The sequence below is a fragment of the Schistocerca cancellata genome, chromosome 3, assembly GCF_023864275.1.
Source record: "Schistocerca cancellata isolate TAMUIC-IGC-003103 chromosome 3, iqSchCanc2.1, whole genome shotgun sequence".
NCBI lineage: Eukaryota > Metazoa > Arthropoda > Insecta > Orthoptera > Acrididae > Schistocerca > Schistocerca cancellata.
In genome coordinates this window covers 1608413-1635278 of record NC_064628.1, presented here as the reverse complement: position 1 = coordinate 1635278, position 26866 = coordinate 1608413, and the positions used below count along the sequence as shown (strand labels likewise).

General features: G+C 41.2%; 1 protein-coding gene across 1 annotated transcript in view; it reads right to left on the bottom strand.

Annotated features, from left to right (window-relative positions):
* Positions 1 to 26866, bottom strand: part of LOC126175250 (solute carrier family 22 member 7-like) — a 163762-nt gene that overhangs the window by 73218 nt on the left and 63678 nt on the right. The window contains exon 5 of the mRNA XM_049921891.1: positions 13729 to 13950. Coding sequence (XP_049777848.1) covers positions 13729 to 13950 — 222 coding nt within the window. The remainder of the gene's footprint in view (positions 1 to 13728; positions 13951 to 26866) is intronic.

The window sequence follows — 26866 nt, the reverse complement described above, 5'->3', positions numbered from 1 at the left end:
ATAAGTCCATATAAACATACGTCCGCAAATGTTTAGTTACGAAGTTACGGCTAATAAAAGATTTTGCCTGAAATTTAGCAACTTCGCTAACATGAAGCCATCGCAAAACTGTACGACGTTAAAGTGAAGCACGTGTATGTGCAGTTGGTTTCCAGAACCTCCAGAGAAGCAAAGACATAATTTCGTAAAATTTTTCATTTGTTATCTACTTGGCCCAATTTATTTTTTAAATTGGACACAATTGCACAAAGTTTTCAACAGAAGTTATAGAGAATAAAATTTTTGTACTGCTGCCAGGGCTATGTTGAACTGCATCCATAATCTCCTCAACGTCGTCTTCAGGTATCGAGAGCTCGTACTGATTATGAACGCTAGGCAGAGAACCTATCTGCCGTAACATTCGAAAGACTCCGCTAATGGTTCGTGAATTCGGAATCCTCGCAATTGGATAACGTACGCGATATTCGTTAACTGCAGCCTTAGCATTACCATCACATTTGCCATAAATAAACACCATAGCCGCGTATTCCTCCGTCGTAAATTTGAAAGGCATCCCTATTTCATAAATAATCTGCAAACTACTACAGTTACTGTGTAGTTTCCCTTAAATTCACTGTTGTTATGATGCTGTTTCACTGAAAAATGCAGAAAACTAACTCATTTGAAGGTTATTAAATGACAAACAACTCACTGACGGTCGCTAACAATGACATAAACGTCTCTACATTGTTTATGGAAAGTAAACAAATTTACTTGTATAACAATCTTTGCTTCTATGGATACTCTGGAAAACTAATGCAGATACACGTCTGGGATATGTTTTATTAGATTCACCAGATCAATGACAACAAAATAAATGGAAATCGTGCTTTACTTTAATCTGGTACAGTTTTGCGATGGCTTCATATTATCCAAGTTGCTAATTTTCAGGCAAAATCTTTGATTAGCCGTAACTCCTTAAACATTTGCGGATCTATGTTTATATGAACCGCGGGACTGCTACGGTCGCAGGTTCGAATCCTGCCTCGGGCATGGATGTGTGTGATGTCCTTAGGTTAGTTAGGTTTAAGTAGTTCTAAGTTCTAGGGGACTGATGACTTTAGATGTTAAGTCCCATAGTGCTCAGAGCCATTTTTATGTTTATATGAACTTTTTTCTTTAGTTTTACTTGTAGAATAACATATTAAAATATTTGCATATCTTCTTGAATCTCCATGTATAGAAGAGGAACAGTATAGCGCCTATAACACTACGTTGGGGAACGTCAGAAATCGATGACTTTCAGTCAGTTATTACTAAACTGCTACCTCTCGGACAGGAAATCACGAATCCAGTCACAGAACTGAGACGGTATTCCATAAGCACGCAGTTTGATTACAAGCCGCTTGTGAGTTACAGTGTCAGAAGCCTTCTGGAAAACTAGAAATACGGAATCAACTTGAAACCCCACGTCAATAGCTTTCAACACTTCGTGTGAGTAAAGAGGTGCTGGGGTGCTTTTAGGTGTGGAGGCACACTAGCAAGGTTATAAAATGGACGAAGACAGAGTACTCCATCTCATTCGTTGCTCAGTCATGCCTCATTCCATCCTCGCTCGTTTCTCATGGCTTGTTCATCCTGTGTTAATGGGAACGTTGGCGTGACGGAGTGCAGCCGTGCTACGAACAGCTTGCTAACCTCCATTGCCTTTTCAGTTAGACTTGTAGAATTCAGCTTTGCTTTTAATTTCATCACATCATGAGAATATGCTATAGACGGACGTCAGAGTTTATGCCACGCGCGCCTGGCGTCGATGCTACGAGTTGCTGTCGAAAATGTGGTGAGTGCTACGGTCTATGGAGCTCCTGAAAGGAATCTCTAGAATTCTCACGGCTACTTAATTCCCTCTGCATGTTGTTTACCCCCTAGTGCATTTCAAATTCGAGCCTTTTCTTTGTTTCTTACAAAAGCAAGGTAGGCAGCTTCATCTGCTTCCATCTTGTCATTCCATTTTAAAATGCAATAAGCGAACTTCTCTGTTTCTTTAAAACTTTTTCAGTTCAAATATTTTCGGGTGCGCAACAGGGTACTTCCATTGACAACGCAGCATTGTGGATTAGTGGCTCCCATAATTGAAACACTGCCTCAAATTTCATTTGTGTTGAAGAATATATCTAAGTTTCCTAACTGTTACCTACCCGTAGTTCCAGCCCGTAACCGTGCAACCTCTCCCAATACATTTGTACAGCACGCTTTGGCATAAACACTCGCAGTACGACGAGAATTCCAACGCTTCCACAGTTATGGAAGTAAGAATTATTTACCTGAGAGTTGGTCAGGAAGCGATAGTTAAGAAAAGACTAAACACCCGTCTTGCAACTTCATTTTCAGGTGACTCATCGACATGTTAAGGCACATGAAAATTCCAGTAGTCTTAGTAGGAAGGTCTGTATGAACGATGTGTGGGTATCACTTTTGCAGAATGGCAAAAGGCACAAGCTGCTGAAGTGGACAGCCAGCTATTTGCAGCGCAACCACTGTACACTGGGCGTGAAAAGTCGTACGTAAAGAAACAAAACTCGGACCTTGTATTGTGGTACCAGTCACGCGTGGAATGAAGTGTATAAAGGAAGCGCATAATTTTGTGATGGCCGGACGCTGAGTCTGTACAACAACAAGGTGACGTATAGCCCAACACTACTGGTGATGGACACACAGACAGGACGTGTTGCAGTATGTGAGGAACTGTGTACCACGCATACGTCAGGCCGACTGCTGTCATCAGAGTATTCTGTTGCGGAGACTTTAGTTAAAGACTAAGGTACTATATTCAAGTTCGAATTAATAAAACATCTTGGTCATTAATTACGAGCGGCATCAATTATGGACAAGCGTTTAACACCAACAAGTAAACTGCAGAACATGACAAATTTCTTATTGTTCTATGGACCTGACATAACGATAGGGAAGACGCTGAGTAATAATGTCACAATAATTATTGGGATACTGTGGTACCTTACGCAGAAGCGGCGTACATTTCGAAGGCACACGAGTGCATGAAGTTCTTGGCATACTAGATAGCTGAACCGGAAGATATCATCACCATTTGAGGAAGCTGTAGGAGATAAAAATGGAGCATGAGTGCGTAATTTTACGCAAACCATTTCTTACATCCAGGAAGGGAAAACGAAAAGGAGATTTATGCCCGTTACCAGGGCCAGCAGCAAGTAAAAGTTGCAGCATCCTACTCGTAACACAGTTGCGCACATTGATCTTACTCGAACCTTTCACGACACGCCAGTCTTTACCAACTGTACAGGTTTCGATCTCTAACTGCTAACGGGGAAGGTGGGGGGGGGGGGGGGGGCCAAGGCGAGGGGAGTGGGGAGGAAGAAGGAAGAAGTGGGATGGCAAGGAGTATGACGTTTCCACTTCTGTGTATCTACCAAGATCGAGAAATAGACTGGTGTAAAGGAAATAGGAGGGTGATAGGTGTTTCCCTTGTTTGGGTAACAATGGCGCGAAAGTTGGCCGGAAGGAGCGTCGCGATACAGGTGATGCTACGCCTCTGCAGCCACGGATGGATGGACTCCCCGAGGGTGTGACTTCAGTCCGGAACCGCGCGACCGCTACGGTTGCAGGTTCGAATCCTGCATCGGGCATGGATGTGTGTGATGTCCTTATGTTGGTTAGATTTGAGTAGTTCTAAGTTCCAAGGGACTGATGACCTCAGATATTAAATCCCATAGTGCTCAGAAACATTTGAATCGTTACCTCACGTATATTTCAGCTACTTGATTTCTCGAGTTCATAACCGTTTTTTGTAAATACATGTCTTGATGAATTTTGTCAGTAATTACTGTTTATGAAAATGTAAGGGTCTAGTGAAGCAGGTGATACAACCCGTCGGCTTTCACCAATGACGTTGTGGCGATGTCATTTATCCACTGCGCCAAAAACAGCGGGTGAAAGCTGCAGCTGATAGATATTTATCTTTGCCGTAGTCGGCTTGGTTACGAGTTGTTTATTCTTGTGAGTTTTTGATCTGTGCTTGGAAAATAAAATGTTTTCTCATCTCATGAAAAAGCTGTTACTTCATAAAATATAAAGGCTCCCATAGTGGTGACCCAGAAAAATCGTAGCAGAAGCATAAAGAAAATATATATACCGACGAGAATAATGAATTCAGAGACAAAAGCATGGGGCAGTGGAATCAAGATTGAAGACTACAGTCTGTTCGACCAAGGATCGCGGTCCACGCCCTTTGATTCGCCACAAAACGGAACGACAGATGTTAACGCAAAAGATGGGAGTACCTACGCGCGACAAGGAAATGTTAAGCTTTCCGCGGTCTGGCTGACGCGCCTCCAGCTTTGGTTTACGCAGGCTGAATGCATATTTCGGCAGAGTGGGGTGTCTAACAACATTGACAAATTTAATATAGTGGTTTCACATCTAAATTTAGAAGTGATAGAGCAAGTAGAAGAAACCTTGTCGCAACAAAATTACTTTGTGCTAAAGGAAGCTCTCATACAGCATTATACGTTGTCATCAGATTTGCGACTGCAAAAAATTTTCGCACACGAAGATTTGGGTGACAAGACTCCGTCACAAGTACTCAAAGCTTTGCGTACATTAGCCGGCCCGGAACTCCTACCTGAAGAGTCTTTACGCCTAATATGGCTTCGTAACTTCCTGCCAACATCCGTGCCGTCATTGCAGCAGAAACAGACTTACCATTGCAAGTCTTAGCAAAAAAGGCAGACACCATCGGAAACACCTTAACCGAAGTTTCTGCGTGTTCCGAATTCAACTACAGCCAGGATAGAGGCTCAAGAACGTGTAGTGTGATGGAATCTGACGTCAGTGAGCCAGGAACATGCAATAATACTTCCCAACAGCAGTGCTCGTCGACCGAACCCACCATACAGCAACTGGCAGCACAAGTGGCAAAACTCAACGTGCAAGTAACTTCACACCACCAGCAGCTAGGAAGTCGCAGTTGGAAAAGACGAAGAAATGCTATCCAACAGGATTTGACAGATCGATGGTGCTGGTACCACAGACGCTTCGGCAACACTGCCCGTCAATGTATTCAACCCCGCAGCTACCCAAACTTAAAAGGCGGGCGTTAAAGGGCGCTAACGTTCGTCAACAACAACATAGGCGCCCGAGTCATAGCGTGATTCAAAGATGTGAAAACGCCACTGTATCTGCAGTCAACCAATCACACCGATTGTTCGTGTAGGACCTCTCTTCAGATGAGAAGTTTCTGATTGACACAGGCTCAGAAGTCAGTGTTCATCCAAGAAAGAGAGGTGATATACTCACGAAAACAACGCAACATGTGCTGACTGCGGCAAACAATTCCAGAATATCTACCTCTGGTGAGAAACAGTTGGCATTACATCTGAATTCCAACTTCCATCCAAAATGGACTTTTGTGGTTGCTGATGTGCCGAGTCCTATAATTGGAGCGGTCTTTCTACGGAACTACCGACTTATGCCCGACCTGGTTAACCGTCGTTTGGTGACAGTTCCCACACAAGGGATATTGCCTACTGCGTCTTCCGCGTCGGTTCAAGTGCAGTGCGATGTGCCCGTGTCTTTCCGCACGAAGATTTCCGGCTCCTCTACCGCGTCATCCGCGTCGGGATAGTGTGATACGATTTCGTACCCGCAACCACAGACAAAGATATATGTTACTCTGTGCCGCAACTAAGCGGGGCGCACACGTGTGCGTCACGCAAGCAGACACCCGACAGTCGTAACGATGCGTATATTGTAGGCAATATCAGAGCACTGTCGGAGGAATCACTTTTTCTTAAACTGCTTCAAGACCCTCCAGCACTTACCGAACCCGTCGACGCAACCAGGAAATGCAGACACAATACTCAACACCACATCAGCACGACACAAGGTCAACCCGTTGCCTTCCGCCCGCGGCGTCTGCCTCTATGTGGGGACTACAGGGCGCTCAATGCCCGCACAATTCCCGACCGCTACCCAGTACCCAATGTGACTGATTTTAACGGTACGATTAGCAATGCCAAAATATTTAGTGTGATTGATTGCGCCAAAGCATTTTCCCAGATTCCCGTGGCTCGATCTGACATTAAAAAAACAGCAGTTATCACACCATTCCGTTTGTTTGAGTACAATTTTATGCCATTTGGCCTCAGAAACGCTGCCCAAACATGGCAAAGATTCATGCATGAGGTGCTTCGAGAATTACCATTCGTATTTTGTTATATGGACGACATTTTAGTATTCTCTGGTTCTGTATATCAGCATGTCGAACATCTGCGGCAGCTTTTCCGCCGTCTGACAGAGTATGGCATAATTATTAACGAAACAAAGTGCACGTTTGGAAAACGCGGGGTTAAGTTCCTGGGATATTTGGTTTCAGCAGCAGGCCTGTCGCCTTTGCCTGAGCGGGTTGAAGCAGTACAACAGATGTCCCTTCCCACAACTTACAAAGGTTTTCGCAGATTTTTAGGCATGCTCAACTATTACAGACGTCACTTACCTAAATTAGCTGCCGCCCAAGAGCCACTCACAACGTTACTTGCAGGTAAAAATACAACAGGAAATCGTAAAATTCCATGGAGTCCAGATTCTGAAGCAGCTTTCCATGACTTAAAGAAATGTCTTTCTCGGGCAACACTACTGGGACATCCAAGATTGAGCGCTCCTTTAGCGCTCATGGTTGATGCGAGCCATACAGCAGTGGGTGCAGCGCTACAGCAAGAAGTTGATGGCAGATGGCTACCGCTCGCATTTTTCTCTAAAAACCTGACTCGACAGCAGCAAAAATGGAGTGCTATTGACCGTGAGTTGCTTGCTACTTACTTAGCCATAAAGCATTTTCGCACGTCTGTCGAAGGGAGGCACTTTGCAATTTTTACCGATCACAAGCCGTTAGTAGCTATATTTCAACGAGACACAGAGCTCAAGTCACCACGTCAGTGCAGGCAAGTCGAGTACATTGCACAGTTCACAACTGACGTGCGTCACATTTCAGGAAAAGACAACCCGGTCGCAGATTGCCTGTCTAGGAATTGTGCCAGTTTAAATTCAATTCGTTGGACCGAGTTAGCGTCTAAACAACGAGAAGATCCTTTCTTGCGCCGTCTAATAGAGGAACAGAGAATTGCGCTGCAGCTCCGACGTGTGTCTGTCCCATATGTTCCAGACGGCATTTGGTGTGATGTAGCAAAAGGAAAGGAGCGACCTTACATACCAGAACAATATCGTCGCGAGATTTATAGTGCACTACATAACCTATCACATCCAGGAGTACGAGCTACAGCCAAGTTAGTTTCCTCCAAAGTAGTGTGGCCTGGAATACAAAAAGATTGTCGTGCATGGGCGCGTGCATGCGTAACATGCCAGCGTAATAAAATCAGCAGACATGACTTTGCGCCTATTGCTGACTTCCCGACGCCATCTGCAAGATTTTCACATATACATGTGGACATTGTTGGTCCGCTATCGTGCTCTTCAGAACAACGCTATTTGCTCACAATCATTGATCGATTTACCAGGTGGCCAGAAGTAGTTGTAATACAAGACATTTCTGCGGAGTCGGTTGCAAAAGCACTGTTGCATTCATGGTTCTCCAGGTTTGGCGTTCCGCAAAACATAACAACAGATCGCGGAAGGCAGTTTGAAAGCCAACTTTTCAATGAACTTTTACTACTGTGCGGGTGCAACCACCTACGCACCACAAGTTATCATCCATCTAGTAATGGAATGGTGGAACGACTACACCGCACGCTCAAAGCTGCATTAATGTATAGTTCCACTTCATGGCCTGAAGCACTACCGCTGGTCCTACTCGGATTGAGAACGGCCGTGAAGGAGGACTTACAATGCTCTTCCGCAGAATTGGTTTATGGCGAGCAATTGAGGGTTCCTGGAGAATTTATCGTTCCAGCATCTACACAGCCGTTCGCCCCTGAGCTATGCACGCAATTCGCGAGACAACTCAGCGTTAGAATGAGAAACATCAAACCCACTAACCCTGTCAGACATGGAGACCGGAGAGTGTTTGTACATAAAGACCTGCAAGCAACGTCCCACGTGTGGCTTAGGGATGATACGGTGCGCCCGCCGCTTGTTTCGCCTTACTCTGGACCATACAGGGTAATCACAAGAGGAAGCCACAGCTTCATAAATCGATAAGGATGGTAAAGAAGAGACAGTCTCAATTGAGCGGCTTCAACCTGCTTGCACCGAAGAGGGTACACTCCTTCCTCGGTCTGCAAAATCACCCTCAAACGTGGAGGCCAAAGAAACAGCAGAGAGTCTCGCCGAGCCCTCGGTTTCAGAAGAGGACAACGAAGCAGCAAGTGCAGAACAGGAGCAGCCATTGCCTGCACCAGATGTTTTCACGAGAGCTGGTAGAAAAATCAAGTGCAAGTTTCCCCACATACCTGGTGCACCCAGTTTCAAAAGGAGGGGGCGACGTCATTTATCCATTGCGCCAAAAACAGCGGGTGAAAGCTGCAGCTGATAGATATTTATCTTTGCCGTAGTCGGCTTGGTTACGAGTTGTTTATTCCTGTGAGTTTTTGATCTGTGCTTGGAAAATAAAATGTTTTCTCATCTCATGAAAAAGCTGTTACTTCATTAAATATAAAGGCTCCCATAACGTCTTACATTATTCGTAGATAATAATGTCTTAACTTTCGGCCATAGATAATGAAACAGTTCTGTGTTCCGGATAAGCGCTATCATTGTACATTAAAATAATTGAATGTGATTTTAAAAGAGATCGCTACATATTGCTCAAAATATTCTTGGTGTGCATTTACTTAAATAATTGTTTGTTTGCAGTTCATTCCGTACTTAATTTCATTCTTAGTGATATTGAGGTAATTTGGAATATTAGTTTCTTATTTTAGGACAATTTTTAGTATATCATTTTCGTTAGTAGTTATTGATTTATCCGTTCCGATGAACATAGATGATTTGAGAGAAGCTATGGGCGTAGACATGTTGGCCACGATTTGTTTTTTACAAATGTGTGGTCTCGTTGCCGAGTATGTTCGATGTCGTGAGTGCGGCGAACATATGCGCCTCACAAGTATATCTCGTCGCCGTACTCACGACTTATTCGTATGGCGCTACAGGAAAGATCGGTTGTGGCGGTCCATTAGACGAGGGACGTGGTTAGAAAAATCTAAGCTCGCCTTGAGAGACATTATGAAAATCACGTACTGATGGTGTTTGAGATATCCTGTGTGGCTGTGTGTCCATGAATGTTGTGTGAGTAAGCGCACAGTTGTGGATTGGTACTCTTTTTGCAGGGAATAGAGATATAGGGGGCCGTGTGTTATGGTCGAAAATGACGAGTCGCATTTTGGCAAAAGAAAGTACAACAGGGGGGAACCTCTGGTGGGATTATGGGTTTGGGGGGGGGGGGGGGCTGTAGATTCAGGTCAAGAATGTGACGATGTGGTGTTTAAAGTAGTACCGGTACCCGTATGTTAGCTAATTTCACATTAGGATGGGGGTGGGGTGAATGCGTGTGTTTGTGTGTGTGTGTGTGTGTGTGTGTGTGTGTGGGTGGGTGTTTTCGTAATGTTTTGCTTGTTGTGTATGTGGGTATGTGATTTTTGTTGACGTTTTTCGAGGCGAGCCGAGCTTCGGTTCTTTTAAGAAGTTCCCGTCTGGTAAGTTCAGTTTTCTATTTCTTTCTTTTACTGCATTTGACTGTTTTCACTTATTTCATTTTTTTATTACGCCATTACGTATGTTTTCGTGTACTCCACTACGTAATAGAAATTTCGCAGCTGTCGCTTTTCTTTCGTTTCCCAGCCCTACTACCAGTACAATTTTTCCGGATCTGTGCTAGCAATATTAAAGGCGAAAGGCCCGACACAACTAAAATTTGTATCCCGTCCTTCAGTTGACCTTTACACTGACACTACCTATTCGAAAAGAACGACGTATGTAACACTGATGAGGTTTACCTATGTATGTCAACTGGAAGAGCAGGATACAAATGTTGTGTATACTTATACAGCTCAACTAAAGAATGGGATACTATTGTCACTGCTGAATATCAAAACTATAACTTTCACTCGATACTATTAGCATCAAAGGCGAAAAAAAACTGTACCCCATAGTGAAGTACGGGATACAAATTGTGTGTGTGTCGTCTTATTGCCTCTTCGTGTAGTTCAACTGAGGTACAGGGTGTAAATGTAACGTACGTCCATTTCCACGTTTTCGTTAGCAGTGTACGTATATATAGGTCAACGGAAGTACGGGGTACAAATATTATGGACGTAGCTCGTTCTGCCATCGGTAGAACTCATATCTACGTAACAACAGACTGTTAGTGATAGCGGAGGCGAAAGAAACAACACATGTAAAATTTGTATCCCGTGCTTCAGTTGACCAATATAGTTCAACTGATCAACAGAATTAATGCTAATGAAAACGAAGAAATCGACGTACGCTAAACTTGTATCCGGTACTGCAGTTAACCAATACAGTTCGAATGAGGTTCGAGATACAACCCATATATATGTGACGTGAGGTACGAATTCTATGCGACCAGTATTTCCATCCATTTTCGCCCTTCATTTTTCACAGAAATAATACCATACAAACACGCGATATCCTTAACGTGAAAATACTACTTGCCTTGATATATGTCAACTATATTATTCGTCTGTCGTATTCCTTTGTTTCTGAACAGTCTTGTCAGCTCTTTCATCTGTGTAATACATGCTCTCTGGCCAATTCTGACGTCATTGGTCACAGCCGACGGGTTGTATCCCCTGATTCCTGCTTCACTAGACCCAAATGTAATGTACAGTCTTAGACAATAAAACTGACCGCCGGCCGGCCGCCAGACTAAGTCCGAGTCATTCACTTAAGGTGGCCAATAAAACTGACCGCCCCTGACAACTCTAAGTCCGGCCATCTGCACAATCTGGGAACACTGTAAGATGCGGAAGTGTTAGGAGGAAGTGTTGTCTACTTCCGAGACGTTCTCGGACTATGTGAGCCCGTGGTCAAGTGGCAAGCGTCATGCGTTCTAAACTTATAGTCGCCTGTTCCCGTCCAACTGTATTTTTTTTTTTTTTACCACAGTCGGTCTAAAGTTATGGGTCTGACTGAACAGCGAAGATAATTCGCTTAACATTCTACCCACCAGCAATAACAAGTATTCCAGAAACAATTCCGCAGGACAGCTCGTGGCTGCGCCGCGATCGTAACAGCTTACGCTCGAGCGTTTCCTCGCGCTGCAGCGGCTACCGGCCACCGGCCAGACGCCACCCGCCGCCTGAAATCCGGCGCCGCCCAGGTGAAGGCGGCGCCACACTGTCAGTGTATATATCAACTGTCATTTAAGAATTTGAAGTTCTAGTTATCCTCTTGCAGTTAAGCATTGGATTTTGCATACTTGAAAATCGTGAACTACAGTTAAGCATTGTAAAATTGAGTCGCAAGTGGAAATAGGTGTAACATCTGCAACACAACGTTTACTTTTGGTATAACAGAGGGGTGAATGCAGAGGAGGCAGCTGGAAAGATTTGAATTGTGTGTGGAGTGAGTGCTTTTGGGAAAAATACGCCAGAAAAAGATATTCTTGTTTCAACAAAGATCGGTCTGGCATGAATGATTTTCCACATTAAGGAAGTCTCGATTACTGATGTATGTGATAGATTACCATTTTACCATCATGCGACATTTGCATTCAACAGGCAAAGTTCAGAAGTCTGGTGTAGGAGTACTGCATGCTCTGATTCGAAACAACAAAAATCAACGGAGTGACTATTATTGAACGTCATCAGGTCGCTCATTGAGCATTCGAATGCAGTACTGTTACTGGTGACGTGTTATGATGCCTTTATCATTAACTTCCTAAGAAGAAATGAAAGGCTGAGCCCCTCCAAAACACAAACTCGAGCAAAGAGTAGTGTGAACATAATGTTTTACATTTGATAGCTCCAGAGGTGTGTTTTGGACTACGAATTCTGCCCCAAGGGCTGTATGCAACACGGCTGGAATTTGTTGCCAACAACTGAGACACCTTTCGGTCTCAGCGTAAGAAAATCGAGCAACACAACTACATCACATGTGCTACTGCATGATAACGCACTTCTTGATTTGAGAAACAAAACTATCGAGGAGATTGAAATTAAAGTCGTCTCTCAGACACTTGTATTGATAGGGAAGTCCTCTCTCAAGCACTTGTCCCTCTCGTCATATATTCGTAAACTTTTACCTTTCCCGCTCTTGATCCATCAACCGTCAACGCAATTCATTTCTAGACGAAAATACTCTTAAAACTACTCTGGTATAATGATATAGTTGGAACCAGTAGGTTTCTACTGGCGTAGAATTTGTAAACAATTTTAGCGTTGTCAGATCGTTTTAGATATCGTGAAAGAAAATTCTTTTGCTGATTAATTTCTCTTTGATGATTACTGTTGCGTTTAGTAAACTAATGGAAAATCCAATTAAAATATTCACTGTACTAATACAAATTAAATTCAGCCTACTACAGAAACATCACGACGGCCGACTATCTTAATAAAGCATTAAGTATCTGTAAGACGATTGAGCCCATTTTATCACGAATTAGTAGGACACTACCGACTTTTGACTTCGAAAAGATCTGTATTTACTTCATTTCCTGTATCATTCGCAATTATTATGAAAATGTGGCATTTCATAGATATAATTATGTATTCACAACAACAAAAAATATGTCGTCATTATGAATTTGGCAGTACCGTAAGGTTTTCGCTCTGACACTATGGGGTTAGTGAAAGTAGCAAGGCGCGTTATCTTACGATTCCCTTATTGCGTTTGTATCTGCCTGCTTGTAGCTCTGCTACAAAAGAATTAAAAATCTGGCTTTCAGCGAGTCTCGAAAGGCGAACGAAAGCAGCTTGCACCTGGTAGCCAAATATGTTTCTTGGGAACAGGCTACTTCCTAAAGTGGGAAGACATTCTTTTGTGGTTGAATTGTTGGCAAATGTCAGTCAGACGTGTGCCGTTGGTCTAAGCGTTTCGGTGTGTTGAATTTGTACCAATGATTTTTCTACAGGTTTTTTCTGTCCCAAATAGAGAGTTGAAGTCTCCCATTAGTATTTTCACGTCATCTTGGTGAATTTTGCTCATAGTATTTTCGAGTGTATATATTTTATAGGGGCTCTGAATGAGCATAGTCATAAGTCGATTGTTGATGGGCGTGATTTCTTTGACAGAGTTTATGATATATATGTGTTCGAGAAATGCAGTGCCGAAGATTGGTAAGCCTTTCGCTACCTTTTGTAGCATTTTGCTCTTGAAGATGCAATGGTTTCCGTAATGCAAGTTTTAATTGTCAATTAATCGTGGTTCTTGAAGAGCGTTCCATCGCTACACACTGTCTGTGAGGCAGTGGCCAAACCACGGCATTGCCAACCGTCTTGCTGTACGGAGGAATCAATCAATAAATGAAGTGCAGTTAGCTCTTGACGTTCCTAATTCCACGCCCGCCACAGTACAGGAAGAAACATCCCACATGCAGCACTGGAGTTGGAAGTTGTCACCCGGTGACACAAAAGTTTTCAGTCATTTTTGATTGCAAGGAAATGAGGAAGGTTTCATGTGTTTCAGGACACCACAGCACTCCCCTTGAAGCAGCAAATTGGAAAGACTGCAGATAATGTGTGCTAGTCATTAGCTGCTAGGTTTTAGTGGAATAGAGGAGTCAGAAATTTATTTGGTAAGCACCTGGCAACGATGAGGATTACTGTGTTCCTGAAGACGTTCCAGCTGGAAAAGATGCAGAGGAAGCCCCTCCTGTCTGTCTTGCTCTTGGCCACGGTCTGGATCACCTGCAGGGCGAACGGGGGCACCGTGGAGCCATTGGTGGCTGCTATGCGACGCACAACAGCCAGCGCCTCCTGCTCGCGACCCCTGCACGCCAGCCAGCGTGGAGACTCGGGGAACCAACTGTCACAAAAAACGGTACAAGTCTCCTGTAAGTACTAATCACAGGAGTAGTTTTAGTAGTAGTAGAATATTTGTCCACCGATCAGCTATACAACAATATTAGAGCTGCTAGCTTAATATAAAGAGAAAACCGAATGAAAACTTAACTTATACATTTGGACATTTGAACGGTTACATTTCGGGCTTAACGATAATTTATCGATTGTGTACAATGGTCTTTAGTATTTTAGTATGTTCATACACGAAACAAAGTGAGCTTAATATGGAAACTAATGTTCTGTTATTTATTCATATCTCATCTCTACACACTCTAGCGTTAAAAGGTTTTTTTTTGTTTGGCTTTTCACATTTAACCAAATATAACATTGATGTTGATAATTCATGGCAATGTTTGCCGACAAGATAAAGAATGCAACCTTTTAACACTAGATTGCGTACTCACGGCAGTTCTCCTTGGCCGTTTCTTGGTACGACTTGGAAAAAGAGAAAAATTAATGAATGATCGATGATGCGTCGGTTCTCGATTGTGTTTAGGAGACGTACGGATTGATTGCGTGAAAATAGTTTCTCAAATGACCTCTTAACCCGGATTGCTTTCGCGCAATCAGACTCTTCAATGAAATTACCTAAGGGACCTATTTGAATAACAAAAAAAAAATTGGAAATGAATGCAAAACAGTGAAATTTTGTAAAAAAAGTTGTCAGATCGTAAATTGAGCACGTTAATGGTCTCCCAAATACAATCGACACACCGCGATAAAGAGCGAACCTGTAACAAAGTTCATTTACACATAAACATTATTTGTGGTTAATTTAAAGAAAAGAATAAGCATAGATTTTCTGTATAGTGGAGGAAAAGTATATTCTCAAAGAAGAAAGGCGTTAAACTATAAACATTACCAAATTTACAATGAATACAAAACTTACATTTTTATGTTTTTCTCATACATGGAGCAGTCCAACAATCGCTGCTTCTGTATGTGTGATATTTTGTAAAAATTAAATGTCCTGGCGTGCGCGTAAGTATTTTTTATCGTCACAAAGTTTACAAAAGCGTTTTTGTTTTCTTGGTGATAACGTGGTTTTTCACACCAAAAGAAATATAACTTGTAGCGGTGCTACACAACACGTCTTAACAAGTCGGCAACCAAACATCAAAGGTAATGAAGTACATGTTAACATATCGGCGACCAGAAGTACAAACAACTATAAAGACTCTAGAATTTTCCTAACAAATGATAAATTGTTCTTTCTTCTGTTTCGCAGCTTCTTGCTATCAAGCGCTGCGGCAATGATTTTAAATATCTGCGCCCAGCGAGTCATAGTATTTAAAAGTACCTTTTAAACGCTGGCCGCGCGTCTTGGTGTAGGCGAACGTTATAAACAGATTTCGTTTTTTTTTACTCTCGTGTTGTCATGCTTAGTATCATTACAAACTACAGCTCGATGGCTGTCCTTTTCTCATATGCAAAATGTCTGAAATCCAATAATATCATATTGCTTCCCGCGTGAGGAGCGATGACTCCGTCAGGATCATCGAGACTCACGCGTAGTCGTGATATTATTGCTTTCGTGAAACAAGTTAGTATTACTTGCAAAAATTCTTTAAATCGATTTTACACATTACATCAAGCAAAGTGGTTAACATACAGAGTATCAGGTAAGTATATTCGTACGACTGAAATTGATAGTAATTTGTCCATAGGGTAACTACATGACAATTGAACTGTGCCCTTTCTAATGTATTGTACAAGGATAACAAATGTTCATTTCTCGGTAAAAGATAATGAAATTAAGATAAAAAGACACATACATAGATACATTATACATGGCATAATAAAAATAAAAAAATAACAAAGAAATAAATTACTTGACCTCGCAGGAAGTCTGGGTGCTGTGTGCACTCGTGGAAAAAATATGTTACAAAAAATTGACATTCTTGTTTTACAGTGACATACTACAGGAATATTTTTGTCGTTGTTTCGTCGAAGATTTCTTGCAGTAAATACGTAGCACTTTACTTATTTGTGGCTTTTATGACCTGCAAAAAAAAATGTTTCACTACACTTGGGTAGGTATGAGTTGCACTGGGAGTGGTAGAACTTCGGGTATAAATGATAGCACTGCACTTGAGTGGGGAAATTGATTACACTTTCACAGTGGAGGAAAAGTAGGGCATCACTTTCACTGTGGAAGTTGGAGTAGTTGTCGGGGTGTGATGTTGCGTTGGAAATACGTCGTGGGTCAGGAACTGGAAGACTGGTTCTGCAACATGTTGAGCCGTATGGTGGCGGTCTCTATTTCACTTGACACTTGTCCGTGCTTCCATTTATGTTTTCGTACATGAAAAATACAGAAAAAAATCTGTATTAGAATGTGCTTACTTACTAATAACTTAGTCTAAAAGAAAATTGGATTAGGTAAGGATAACAATTTTTTATGTACATAAGGTCTCATTCTCTTAGGAATGCTTAGTTCTCATATTTATCTATTTTTCTGGTTTTATTTGGTTCGACACGTTTTCGTCATTACTCGGCCTGGTCAGTAAATTCGGTAGCAATTGTCAAAATCGAGCTTAAGACTCTTCCGATTAGTGTCTTTATAATTTCACAAGGTACATGAGTGCTTAATTCATTGCTTTATCATATTTTATTTTGAATGCATTTCAAACACATTTGGCATCCGCGCTCGTTGTGCAAAGAAAAATTGATTGTTGAGCGCTCAGCGTACACAGTGTTACGTCCGTTGGTCACAATCACGTGATAATAACTTGACAGTTCCACAACGCTAGCAGCAGTATTCTGCGAGAAGCAGAGCGTTAGGTGTCTACTAGCCGTGGTATGAATTTTTACACAGTTTTTCATCGACTCTGGATTACGGAAGCAGCGCCAGTTGCGGCGACTCCCGCAGCTGTTTCGAAGAATGTGTCCGTGGAAAGGCGTACAGTACCGTTTGTGGTAAGTACAACACTTACTCACTTTCACACTTCGGCTTTCTACATCGTGGTTTCGTGGTACAGGTACTTATAACATTACTTCACACGCGGTATTTCACACGTGTCCTTGGAGTTATCACCTTTTCAGTTCACACGTTATTGTTAATTCGTGTTCACATTTATTTGGTCGTCATGTTAAGGTTCACACGCACCACTTCTATACGTGTCCATTAATTACTTGTCTATAGTCGGTTCACACGCAGCAGCATATACGTGTCCATTTATTGCTGACTGCATTATTACTACAAAGTACAGTTAACATTTAGTATACGTATCATGTCTAAAAATTATTTACAAAGAAATATTTAGTCTCTGTGACTACAAAGCCTGACGAAAAGCGTGTCTCTTGTTCGTAGTTTGTGCTTCCTAGACACTGTTCGAAATCTTGTTATTCTTTTCTTTTTACAATGGTTACTCTTTTCTCAAGTTCAGCTCTTTTATTTTCTCTCTATTACGTCGTTAGTTTGAAGACATAGTCAATGTGGCTTCGTTTACGTGATGAACAGTTCGTGTTCAAACTACCATTAGGGTAATTGGGAAGCTTGGTGTTCCCTGTCGTGCAATTGCACATAACAGCGAAGAATAAGCATAGCCCGTCGACAACCAATGTGTCACGACTATCCATTCGTATAGCCTGCATGTATCAATCATGCAACCAGCTCGTAAAATTCACTTCTCTACTGGATAAGGTAGGATGGTAAGGATACTGGTTAGAGGAAAACACAAAAGCCTTTTATGGAGTGAAGAGATTTGAAGACACAGTGTTAATGACGTATGATATGATGAGCTTAACATAAATTATTATCACCTTAGTTTTTCATGACAAATAGTACAATTAAATCGATACAGTAGTTTCAGTGTCGTCTGATCCAGCTCTCTAAACAATTTTCTATGCATATCTAAAATTACTTAAACCATGCATTAGCAGTGAACTGTGTCTGTTAACTATCTTCTGTTCCATGTATCGTAAAAATTGGTTTTCTAAAAAAAAATCGTCGTATCTCGAGGACCTGAAATAGATATTTCTAGTACTAAACTAATTTATTTATAAATGATCTTTGTATTTCAGCTGCACTGTGCCGTAAAATTGTTATGAGCGTATACGGTTTTCTCCGTATTATAATAAAATAATTGAGTTGCGCACTTCTTTCCTGCTACCTGGATCGTTATTGACTTACTTGATTCTTATATGCTAAGCTGCTGCTTTTTTGCCTGCTGCGTTTCATAGGTGGTCTCATACAATTTGTTGTCACACACTCCTTATGCATAACATAACATTTACCTCATTAGAGTAAGCGACCTTGATAATTTTTTTTTTTATTTTTTATTTTTTTTTTACGAGCAATCATTCTGGTCTGAATGATCATTTTAATTTATTTCATCCAAGAGGAGAGAGCTTTGCTATACTTAAAACTAGTGGTAGCAGGTGGCACTTAGCACGTCCCTACTATAATATTTATTTGTCAGCTCTTTCGGCTGTGGCCATTCATGGCTCAATTAACTTAAAACTAACTTACATCTAAGGCAAATCTTGCTCTCCTACAATAAATGTGTTTTACTTAAGGTGCTCATATAAATTACTTATCTTGTTGTGGCAGGTCGACAGGGTGTTAGTCCTGTGCATTACTCTTACATACGTTGGTACTTCACACATAGTATGACAACTTCTAGTGTGTGTGTATATTTTCTTTTAGCAGCTTAACTTAACAGATATTTTCAATGGTTGACTCGGTATTTCTTCAAGTCTGCGTGATGAAACAATCCTTTTATTCGTCCAGATACAGGGTCAGCTAATAGATAGCAACCAATGTGCGGCTTTCTTAAGATAATATATGGTCCTTCATACAAGTGCTGCCACTTGCGATTCTTATGATGAATCAAAGATGGTTTGAAGTGGGTCTTTAATAGCACTCGTTCATTTATACGATACGATAAGACTTTGCTAATGTGTTTGTCATGCGCCTTTTTTCTTAGGTTGGCATGAGTGGTTAAAGATATGAGAGCTTGTCTTAACTTGTCGTCTAATGTTACTTCAGGCTGTTGTAATTTTGGGATAGGGTCTACCCATTCATTTCTTTCTAGTCGTTTAGAGACTAGTTCTGATGGTGTGAAACCAGTTGATGTGTGAGGTAAGTTATTAACAATCTCTTCAAAGGGTGTGACGAAATCAATCCATCGTTGATGTTGATGTTGATGTTTGGTTTGTGGGGCGCTCAACTGCGTGGTTATCAGCGCCCGTACAATTACCCAATCTTTGCTCAGTCCAATTTCGCCACTTTCCTGGATGATGATGAAATGATGAGGACAACACAAACACCCAGTCATCTCGAGGCAGGTGAAAATCCCTGACCCCGCCGGGAATCGAACCCGGGACCCCGAGCTCGGGAAGCGAGAACGCTACCGCGAGACCACGAGCGGCGGACATCAATCCATCGTGTCTGCTGGTTTGGAATATACGTTCGTATGAAACGATTGAACTCTTTGAATACTCTTTCTGTGGGATTACTTTGCGGTCGATACCGGGATATCAAAATTTGTCTGATGTCGTTGGTTGCAAGGAAATTTCTCCATCGTTTCCCCACGAAAGTTGATGCGTTATCAGATAACATGGCTTCAGGCTTGCCAAAGCGAGGAAAATAGTCTTTCTCAATACGTCTAATTAGTGGAAGTATATTAGATGACTTCATTGCATAGAGTCTCACGTGTTTGGTAAAAAGATCTAACAATACGACCAGATACTTCACACCTCCTCATCCCTGAGGAAGTGGACCTGCATAATCCAAACTGACGATTTGGTTTGGTCTTTCTGTACTTATCGGGTTTAAAGGTAAGGCATTTGACAAGTTGAAAGGTTTCGCCTTTTGGCAAATGGAACAATTTCTTAATAATTGGTGCACCTTCTTGTGAAGATTAGGTACATAGCAGTATGTTGAAATCTTGCGTTTGCATTTTTCTGGGCCATAGTGACCCCAGGAGAGGTGAGTGTACCAAATGAGATGTTCAACATAATCTTTAGGAATACAGACACACCACCTTCCTGTCAACAGAGAAGTTCGGTGAAACAAAACTCCATTGTGTACTTTATAAAATTTTGACAACGAGTGATCAGGGTTGTCTTGAAGAAGCTGTTTAATTTCTAGCCAATTGCGATCTGTGTCTTGAAGAGTATTCATTTGACGGCAAAGACGCAGAAAGTAACTACGATGTCGAGGATCTTTCATAAGAAGAATTTTGTGATTAGAAATCTGTTCTATTAGTTCAGTAGGCTCCGGCAATCCTTCCGGCATACGTGACAATGCATCAGCAATGATGTTATTCTTGCCCTATACGTAAATAATTTCAAAATCATACTCTTGTAGAAATAAACACCATCGAGTAAGCCGAGGATGATACAGTTTGCAAGAGAGTAAGAAGCTCAGTGCTTGATGATCTGAGTATACTCTGATTTTATGACCATAAATATAGTAATTAAAGCGGCGAAAAGCCCACACAACGGCTAATCCCTCTAATTCGGTTACCGAATATGATCTCTCACATTCGGTTAAGACCCGACTGGCAAAGCTGATTATTTTGACTTCCTCCTGCCCATCAGTTTTGTCTATTTGAAATAAACATGCACCTAATCCTTGAAACGATGCATCGCAAGAAATGCAGAAATCTAAACTCGTGTTTGGATGACTTAAAATGTTACTCTTTAGAAGAGCTTCTTTGATCTTGTCAAAGGCTTTTTGGCATTCAGAAGTCCACATCCAGTGGACGTTTTTCTTGAGCAAATTTAACAATGCGGGATTGTTCATTGATTGATTCGGAATAAAGTGACGGAAGAATGAAGCTAACCCAATGAAACCTTTTAGTTGCCTTTTAGTGCAAGGCACAGGGAAATTTTCTATTGCTGTTAACTTGCTGGGATCAGGTGAGATTCCTTCCGAAGAAATTATATGTCCTAAAAACTTGACTTCTTTCTTGGCAAATTTGGATTTTTGTAAATTTGCGGTAACACCAAAATCAGAGAATCTTTGAAAGATCTTTTGTAGGAGAGTTAAATGTTCTTCCCAGGAAGTCGTTGCGATCAGTAAATCATCAACATAGACGGTGACTTGGTCAAGTAACTCTGGTCCTAGCACATAATCAAGTGCTGCAATAAAAACACCAGAACTAATGTTGAGACCGAAAGGTACTACACGAAAATGATAGGATCTGCCGGCAAAGATAAAGGCTGTGTACTTCCTCGATGATGATGATAGTTTCACCTGCCAATAGCTACTTCGGAGGTCTATTGAGGATAAGAACCTCACACTATGGAATTTTTGTAGTTGTTCCTCCAGTGGTTCTGGTCTTGTGCATACTGGAATGATGATTTTATTAATATTCCTTGCGTCCAAGACAAGTCTGACGCTTCCATCGTTTTTGAAAACAGGTAACAACGGGCTACTGTAGGGAGAGTCGGACGGTTCTATGATTTTCCACTTAAGCATTTTACGTATTTCTTGTTTGACGGCTTCTTTACGGGACTGCGGAACTGAATAGGTTGTTTTGCAAAAAGTATCATGGGGTTTCACTCTCATGTTAAATTCATAGTCTGCTATGATACCTGGTTTTCTGGAAAAAATGTTCACAAATGTTGCTAATAGGTCGTGTAGTTCATACTTCTGTCTGTCGTCGAGTCCGTCTGTTTCCACAATTTTTATGCGTAACTCGTCGGCAGTTGGTAATAAGTCAGGGTCATTGTTGACGTCACTGAACTCGTCAACCGCACGGTGATAATGCTGCCTGTCAGAAAGTCTACGTATTTTCACTTTACGTTCCAGGTTGGTTATCCTGACTTTGGTTCTCATTAGATGAATGACCAGTGTCCTATCATCTAGTCTTAACGTGCACTTACCTTCAGCTAAATCAATGATGGCACGATTTCTTCGTAGAAAGTCCATTCCTAACAAGCATGGCACTGACAGGTTCTTTACTACTAAAAATGTGCACGGTATACAGTCGGATTTAAATTGTATTGTTGCTTGTACTTGCAAGCTAACCTTCTGTACTAGGGAGCCTACTGCTTCCGGATACAGTACATCCTTGTACAGGAAGTGAAGGAATTTTTGTTACAGAGCATACCTTCTTATATACACACATAGACATAGCATTAATATTTGCACCTGTGTCGATGATGGCAATGATTGGTATCTCATAAATGTGAATCAGAGTTGACGCTTGTACTTGGTTTTCCCAAAAGTCGTTGTTATCGTAGGTGTTCTTTTCGTCTAATAGTTCGTCCCGTAAGTCTCTGTCGTCTTCGTATCTAATTACGTTGATATGTCTTTTAATGAAGTTGCCCCCCATTGGTTCCGCAGCTTCCCCGTGGAGGCCTAAAGAAGCTGCTAATGTTTTTCCGACTGTGGTGGAGCTGAAATGTCAGTTATTTTTACTTGACTAGTATTTTGCGACCTGCCAGGTCGAAAATTCGCGTTCGTATCCCATACGACTTGTGCATCACTTGATTGCGTGTTATTTGACATCGCGTTTGGTGCTTGGCTCGCCTGTGTGTAAAAAATAGTCGGATTTCCTTGGCTATTATGACCGGCTGTGTCAGGAAAAGCATCCGACGAATTGTCCTGACTATTGTTCCTGAACTGTTGGTTCGGTTGATGAGAAAATGTCGCATTTTTCGGCTGTGAAAAATTTATTTGCTGAGAGGGAGTGAAGTGACTCGGCTGACTGTACTGTTGTGGTCTGTTATAATTGGTCCATTTCTTTCCCTTGTGACGATTTCCATTATTCGTCTTGTTGTTCTGGTACTGGTAATTACCGTTATGATTTATCGGTGAATTACCGTATTGTTGCTGTGTGTTTTGATAAATCGGATTGTATCTATTCTGGTGTGGATATTTGTTATATTGTTTTCCATTACGACGGTTGAAACTGTTATGATTGCCGTAAGGCTGAGCGTTTGGTTGTCCCGTGTTATGTTGGTATGACATTCCATTGACGCAATTTGTTATGTGCTGCTGCGGAACGGGCGGTCCATTATTATAATTATTCCGCGCGCTCGCACGCACATCCTCATAGATCATATCCAAATGGTCAAGAACAGAAAGAAAGGCTTCTAGGTTTTCTTCACTCACATTAACTAGTTTTTCTCTTATTGACACAGGAAGTTTTGACTTTAAGATCATGATTACATCTTTGGTTGAAATGGGCGTGTCCCAATACTGAATTTTACGTAGATATTTTTCAAAATAACGTCTCAAACCTCCTCCTTTGGTGTTGAAAGGTTCGGCGTTGTAAACCTCCTTTCGGAGTCTTTGTTGTATACCTGAACTCCAGAATTTATTCAAAAAATGCTTTTCAAAATCTGCATAGGTGTGACATTTGTCTATTATTTCTGTACCCCAAATTGATCCTTCACCGTGTACATAGCCTAAGATGAACTGTATCCGCTGCCTGTCGTTCCATGATTCCGGAAAAGCACCTGTGAATGATTTTAGAAATACCATGGGATGTATATTTCGTTTTTCAGGTATAAAAGGCTGAAAAACTCTGTGTTTTAGCACACTCTCGTCTCGCATTAGTTCAACGAGTGTTAGTTGATCGGCATGACTACGTGACGTAGAAGTTTCGCCACGCGTATTATTTACTGTTGGTGAGAATTGTACCTGACACTCGGGATATTGACGATTATCGTGTTCTGGCGGTAGCGAATACTCACTTTGATTGTCACCTTGCAACTCCGTAACTTCTCGTCTCAGTTGATCTATATTATTGCTTAGCTGACGTTTCCATTCCGGAAGATCGTGGCTAAATGCTCGTCTGATTTCACCTAATTCACTGGTTAAAGTGTCACCAGAAGTACCGGGAGCGGTTAAGATTTCTGCTGTAGCAGATTTAACCGTACCCTTTAGTTCAGCGTGTACATTGCTGACAATGTACTGTTCTTTGGATTGCATCCACTCTTCAAATTCCCTATTAAGTGTATTTCTTATACCGGTGTTGACATCTGCGATCTTTTTGTCAATATTGACATCGGATATTTGCTGAGCAAGGTCTTCGACTCGCTCGCCAACGTGGTTGACACTTTCTGTCAATTGGCTTACTCTCTTTGAAACATCACTGTAATGTTTCAAAGAGTCACTCGCAGTTGATTTACACACATCTATTTGGGCCTGCATATCTATGAACTTGCTACCAATATTGGTCTCGGCGGATTCCACCATCGAAAGAACACTATCAATTTTTGCGTGTACGCTTGCGTTTAGCTCGCTTGCGTAAGCAGTGGTAATGGCTTTAATTTTTTCCTCCATGGTGTCATTCGAATTTTTGATTTGTGCTTGGATGTCCTCTATCCTTGATTCTAAACTGCTGAACCTGCTGTCACTTTGATTTGCTAACTGACTGATTTGCGTTCCAAGATTGTCACTTTGGTTTGTTAACCGACTGATTTGCGTTTCAATATTGTCACTTTGGTTTGTTAACTGACTGATTTGCGTTTCAATATTGTCACTTTGGTTTGTTAACTGTTCCATGTTTGCTTCAAAACTGGTTTTCATATCAGCAAACAATTTTAGTATATCTGACAGCGAGCATTCATGTGACTGCGACGCGGTCTGTGGCGCCGACAGCTCACGTGTCGCTTCGTCGTCTGTTGTTCCCTCACTACGAGATTCAGGTTTGTTTACACCCGCGCGCGGTCTAAGTTGCCTTGGTTGCTCATCAGCCATCGTAAATTTAAAGTAGTTACACTGCACGAGCTAGAAAAGATAATTTTTTTTTTTTTTTAATTATGATTTTCACTTGTCAGGTGCGCCAAGGATTTCGCGTCCTGATTTCACAGATATTGCTTGCGCGTTATAAACAATTGAAACTCTGACACACGAAAATGCCAATATGGCAACGAGAGAGATAAAATAAATGAAAAACACTTATAGAGCACTGAAACTGTCGGCCATTGTGATTTACTAAAATGCACAACAATGGAATTCTTGCTAACTATTTCTAACTATTGTAAGCGAAATGATGTGATAGAGGCGGATCTAATAGCAAAAGGAAACAGAAATTTGGAAATTAAATTGCTTGAGGAAAAGGAAAAAAGACGTAGAGAGTGAATGACACGGGCCGACTGAATGCTCGGTACGCAAAGCTTCAAACGTAATGAAAAATCGTACTCACATTAGTTGTCTTGCACGCTGCTATTTATTGCTGTTGTGGATTCTTACTGCGATTTTCTGCATATACGTCTTTTTTTTATCACTGTTTTCGGCTTCCAATTTTCTCCAGATGGTAGCATGAAAATAAAAAGAACAAATTAGTTTTTTTTTTTTTTAGTCAAGTCCCTGTTCGGGCGCCACATCTAGCGTTAAAAGGTTTTTTTTTGGTTTGGCTTTTCACATTTAACCAAATATAATATTGATGTTGATAATTCATGGCAATGTTTGCCGACAAGATAAAGAATGCAACCTTTTAACACTAGATTGCGTACTCACGGCAGTTCTCCTTGGCCGTTTCTTGGTACGACTTGGAAAAAGAGAAAAATTAATGAATGATCGATGATGCGTCGGTTCTCGATTGTGTTTAGGAGACGTACGGATTGATTGCGTGAAAATAGTTTCTCAAATGACCTCTTAACCCGGATTGCTTTCACGCAATCAGACTCTTCAATGAAATTACCTAAGGGACCTATTTGAATAATAAAAAAAATTGGAAATGAATGCAAAACAGTGAAATTTTGTAAAAAAAGTTGTCAGATCGTAAATTGAGCACGTTAATGGTCTCCCAAATACAATCGACACACCGCGATAAAGAGCGAACCTGTAACAAAGTTCATTTAAACATAAACATTATTTGTGGTTAATTTAAAGAAAAGAATAAGCATAGATTTTCTGTACAGTGGAGGAAAAGTATATTCTCAAAGAAGAAAGGCGTTAAACTATAAACATTACCAAATTTACAATGAATACAAAACTTACATTTTTATGTTTTTCTCATACATGGAGCAGTCCAACAATCGCTGCTTCTGTATGTGTGATATTTTGTAAAAATTAAATGTCCTGGCGTGCGCGTAAGTATTTTTTATCGTCACAAAGTTTACAAAAGCGTTTTTGTTTTCTTGGTGATAACGTGGTTTTTCACACCAAAAGAAATATAACTTGTAGCGGTGCTACACAACACGTCTTAACAAGTCGGCAACCAAACATCAAAGGTAATGAAGTACATGTTAACATATCGGCGACCAGAAGTACAAACAACTATAAAGACTCTAGAATTTTCCTAACAAATGATAAATTGTTCTTTCTTCTGTTTCGCAGCTTCTTGCTATCAAGCGCTGCGGCAATGATTTTAAATATCTGCGCCCAGCGAGTCATAGTATTTAAAAGTACCTTTTAAACGCTGGCCGCGCGTCTTGGTGTAGGCGAACGTTATAAACAGATTTCGTTTTTTTTTACTCTCGTGTTGTCATGCTTAGTATCATTACAAACTACAGCTCGATGGCTGTCCTTTTCTCATATGCAAAATGTCTGAAATCCAATAATATCACAACACATACACACACACACACACACACACACACACATATATATATATATATATATATATATATATATATATATATATGTGGTGGTCCACTGATAAAGACCGGGCCAAATATCTCACGAAATAAGCGTCAAACGAAAAAACCACAAACAACCAAACTCGTCTAGCTTGAAGGGGGAAACCAGATGGCGCTATGGTTGGCCCGATAGATGGCGCTGCCGTAGGTCGAACGGATATCAACTGCGTTTTTTTTAAAATAGGAACCCCCATTTTTATTACATATTCGTGTAGTACGTATAGAAATATGAATGTTTTAGTTGGACCACTTTTTTCGCTTTGTGATAGATGGCGCTGTAATAGTCGCAAACGTATCAGTATGCGGTATCACGTAACATTCCGCCA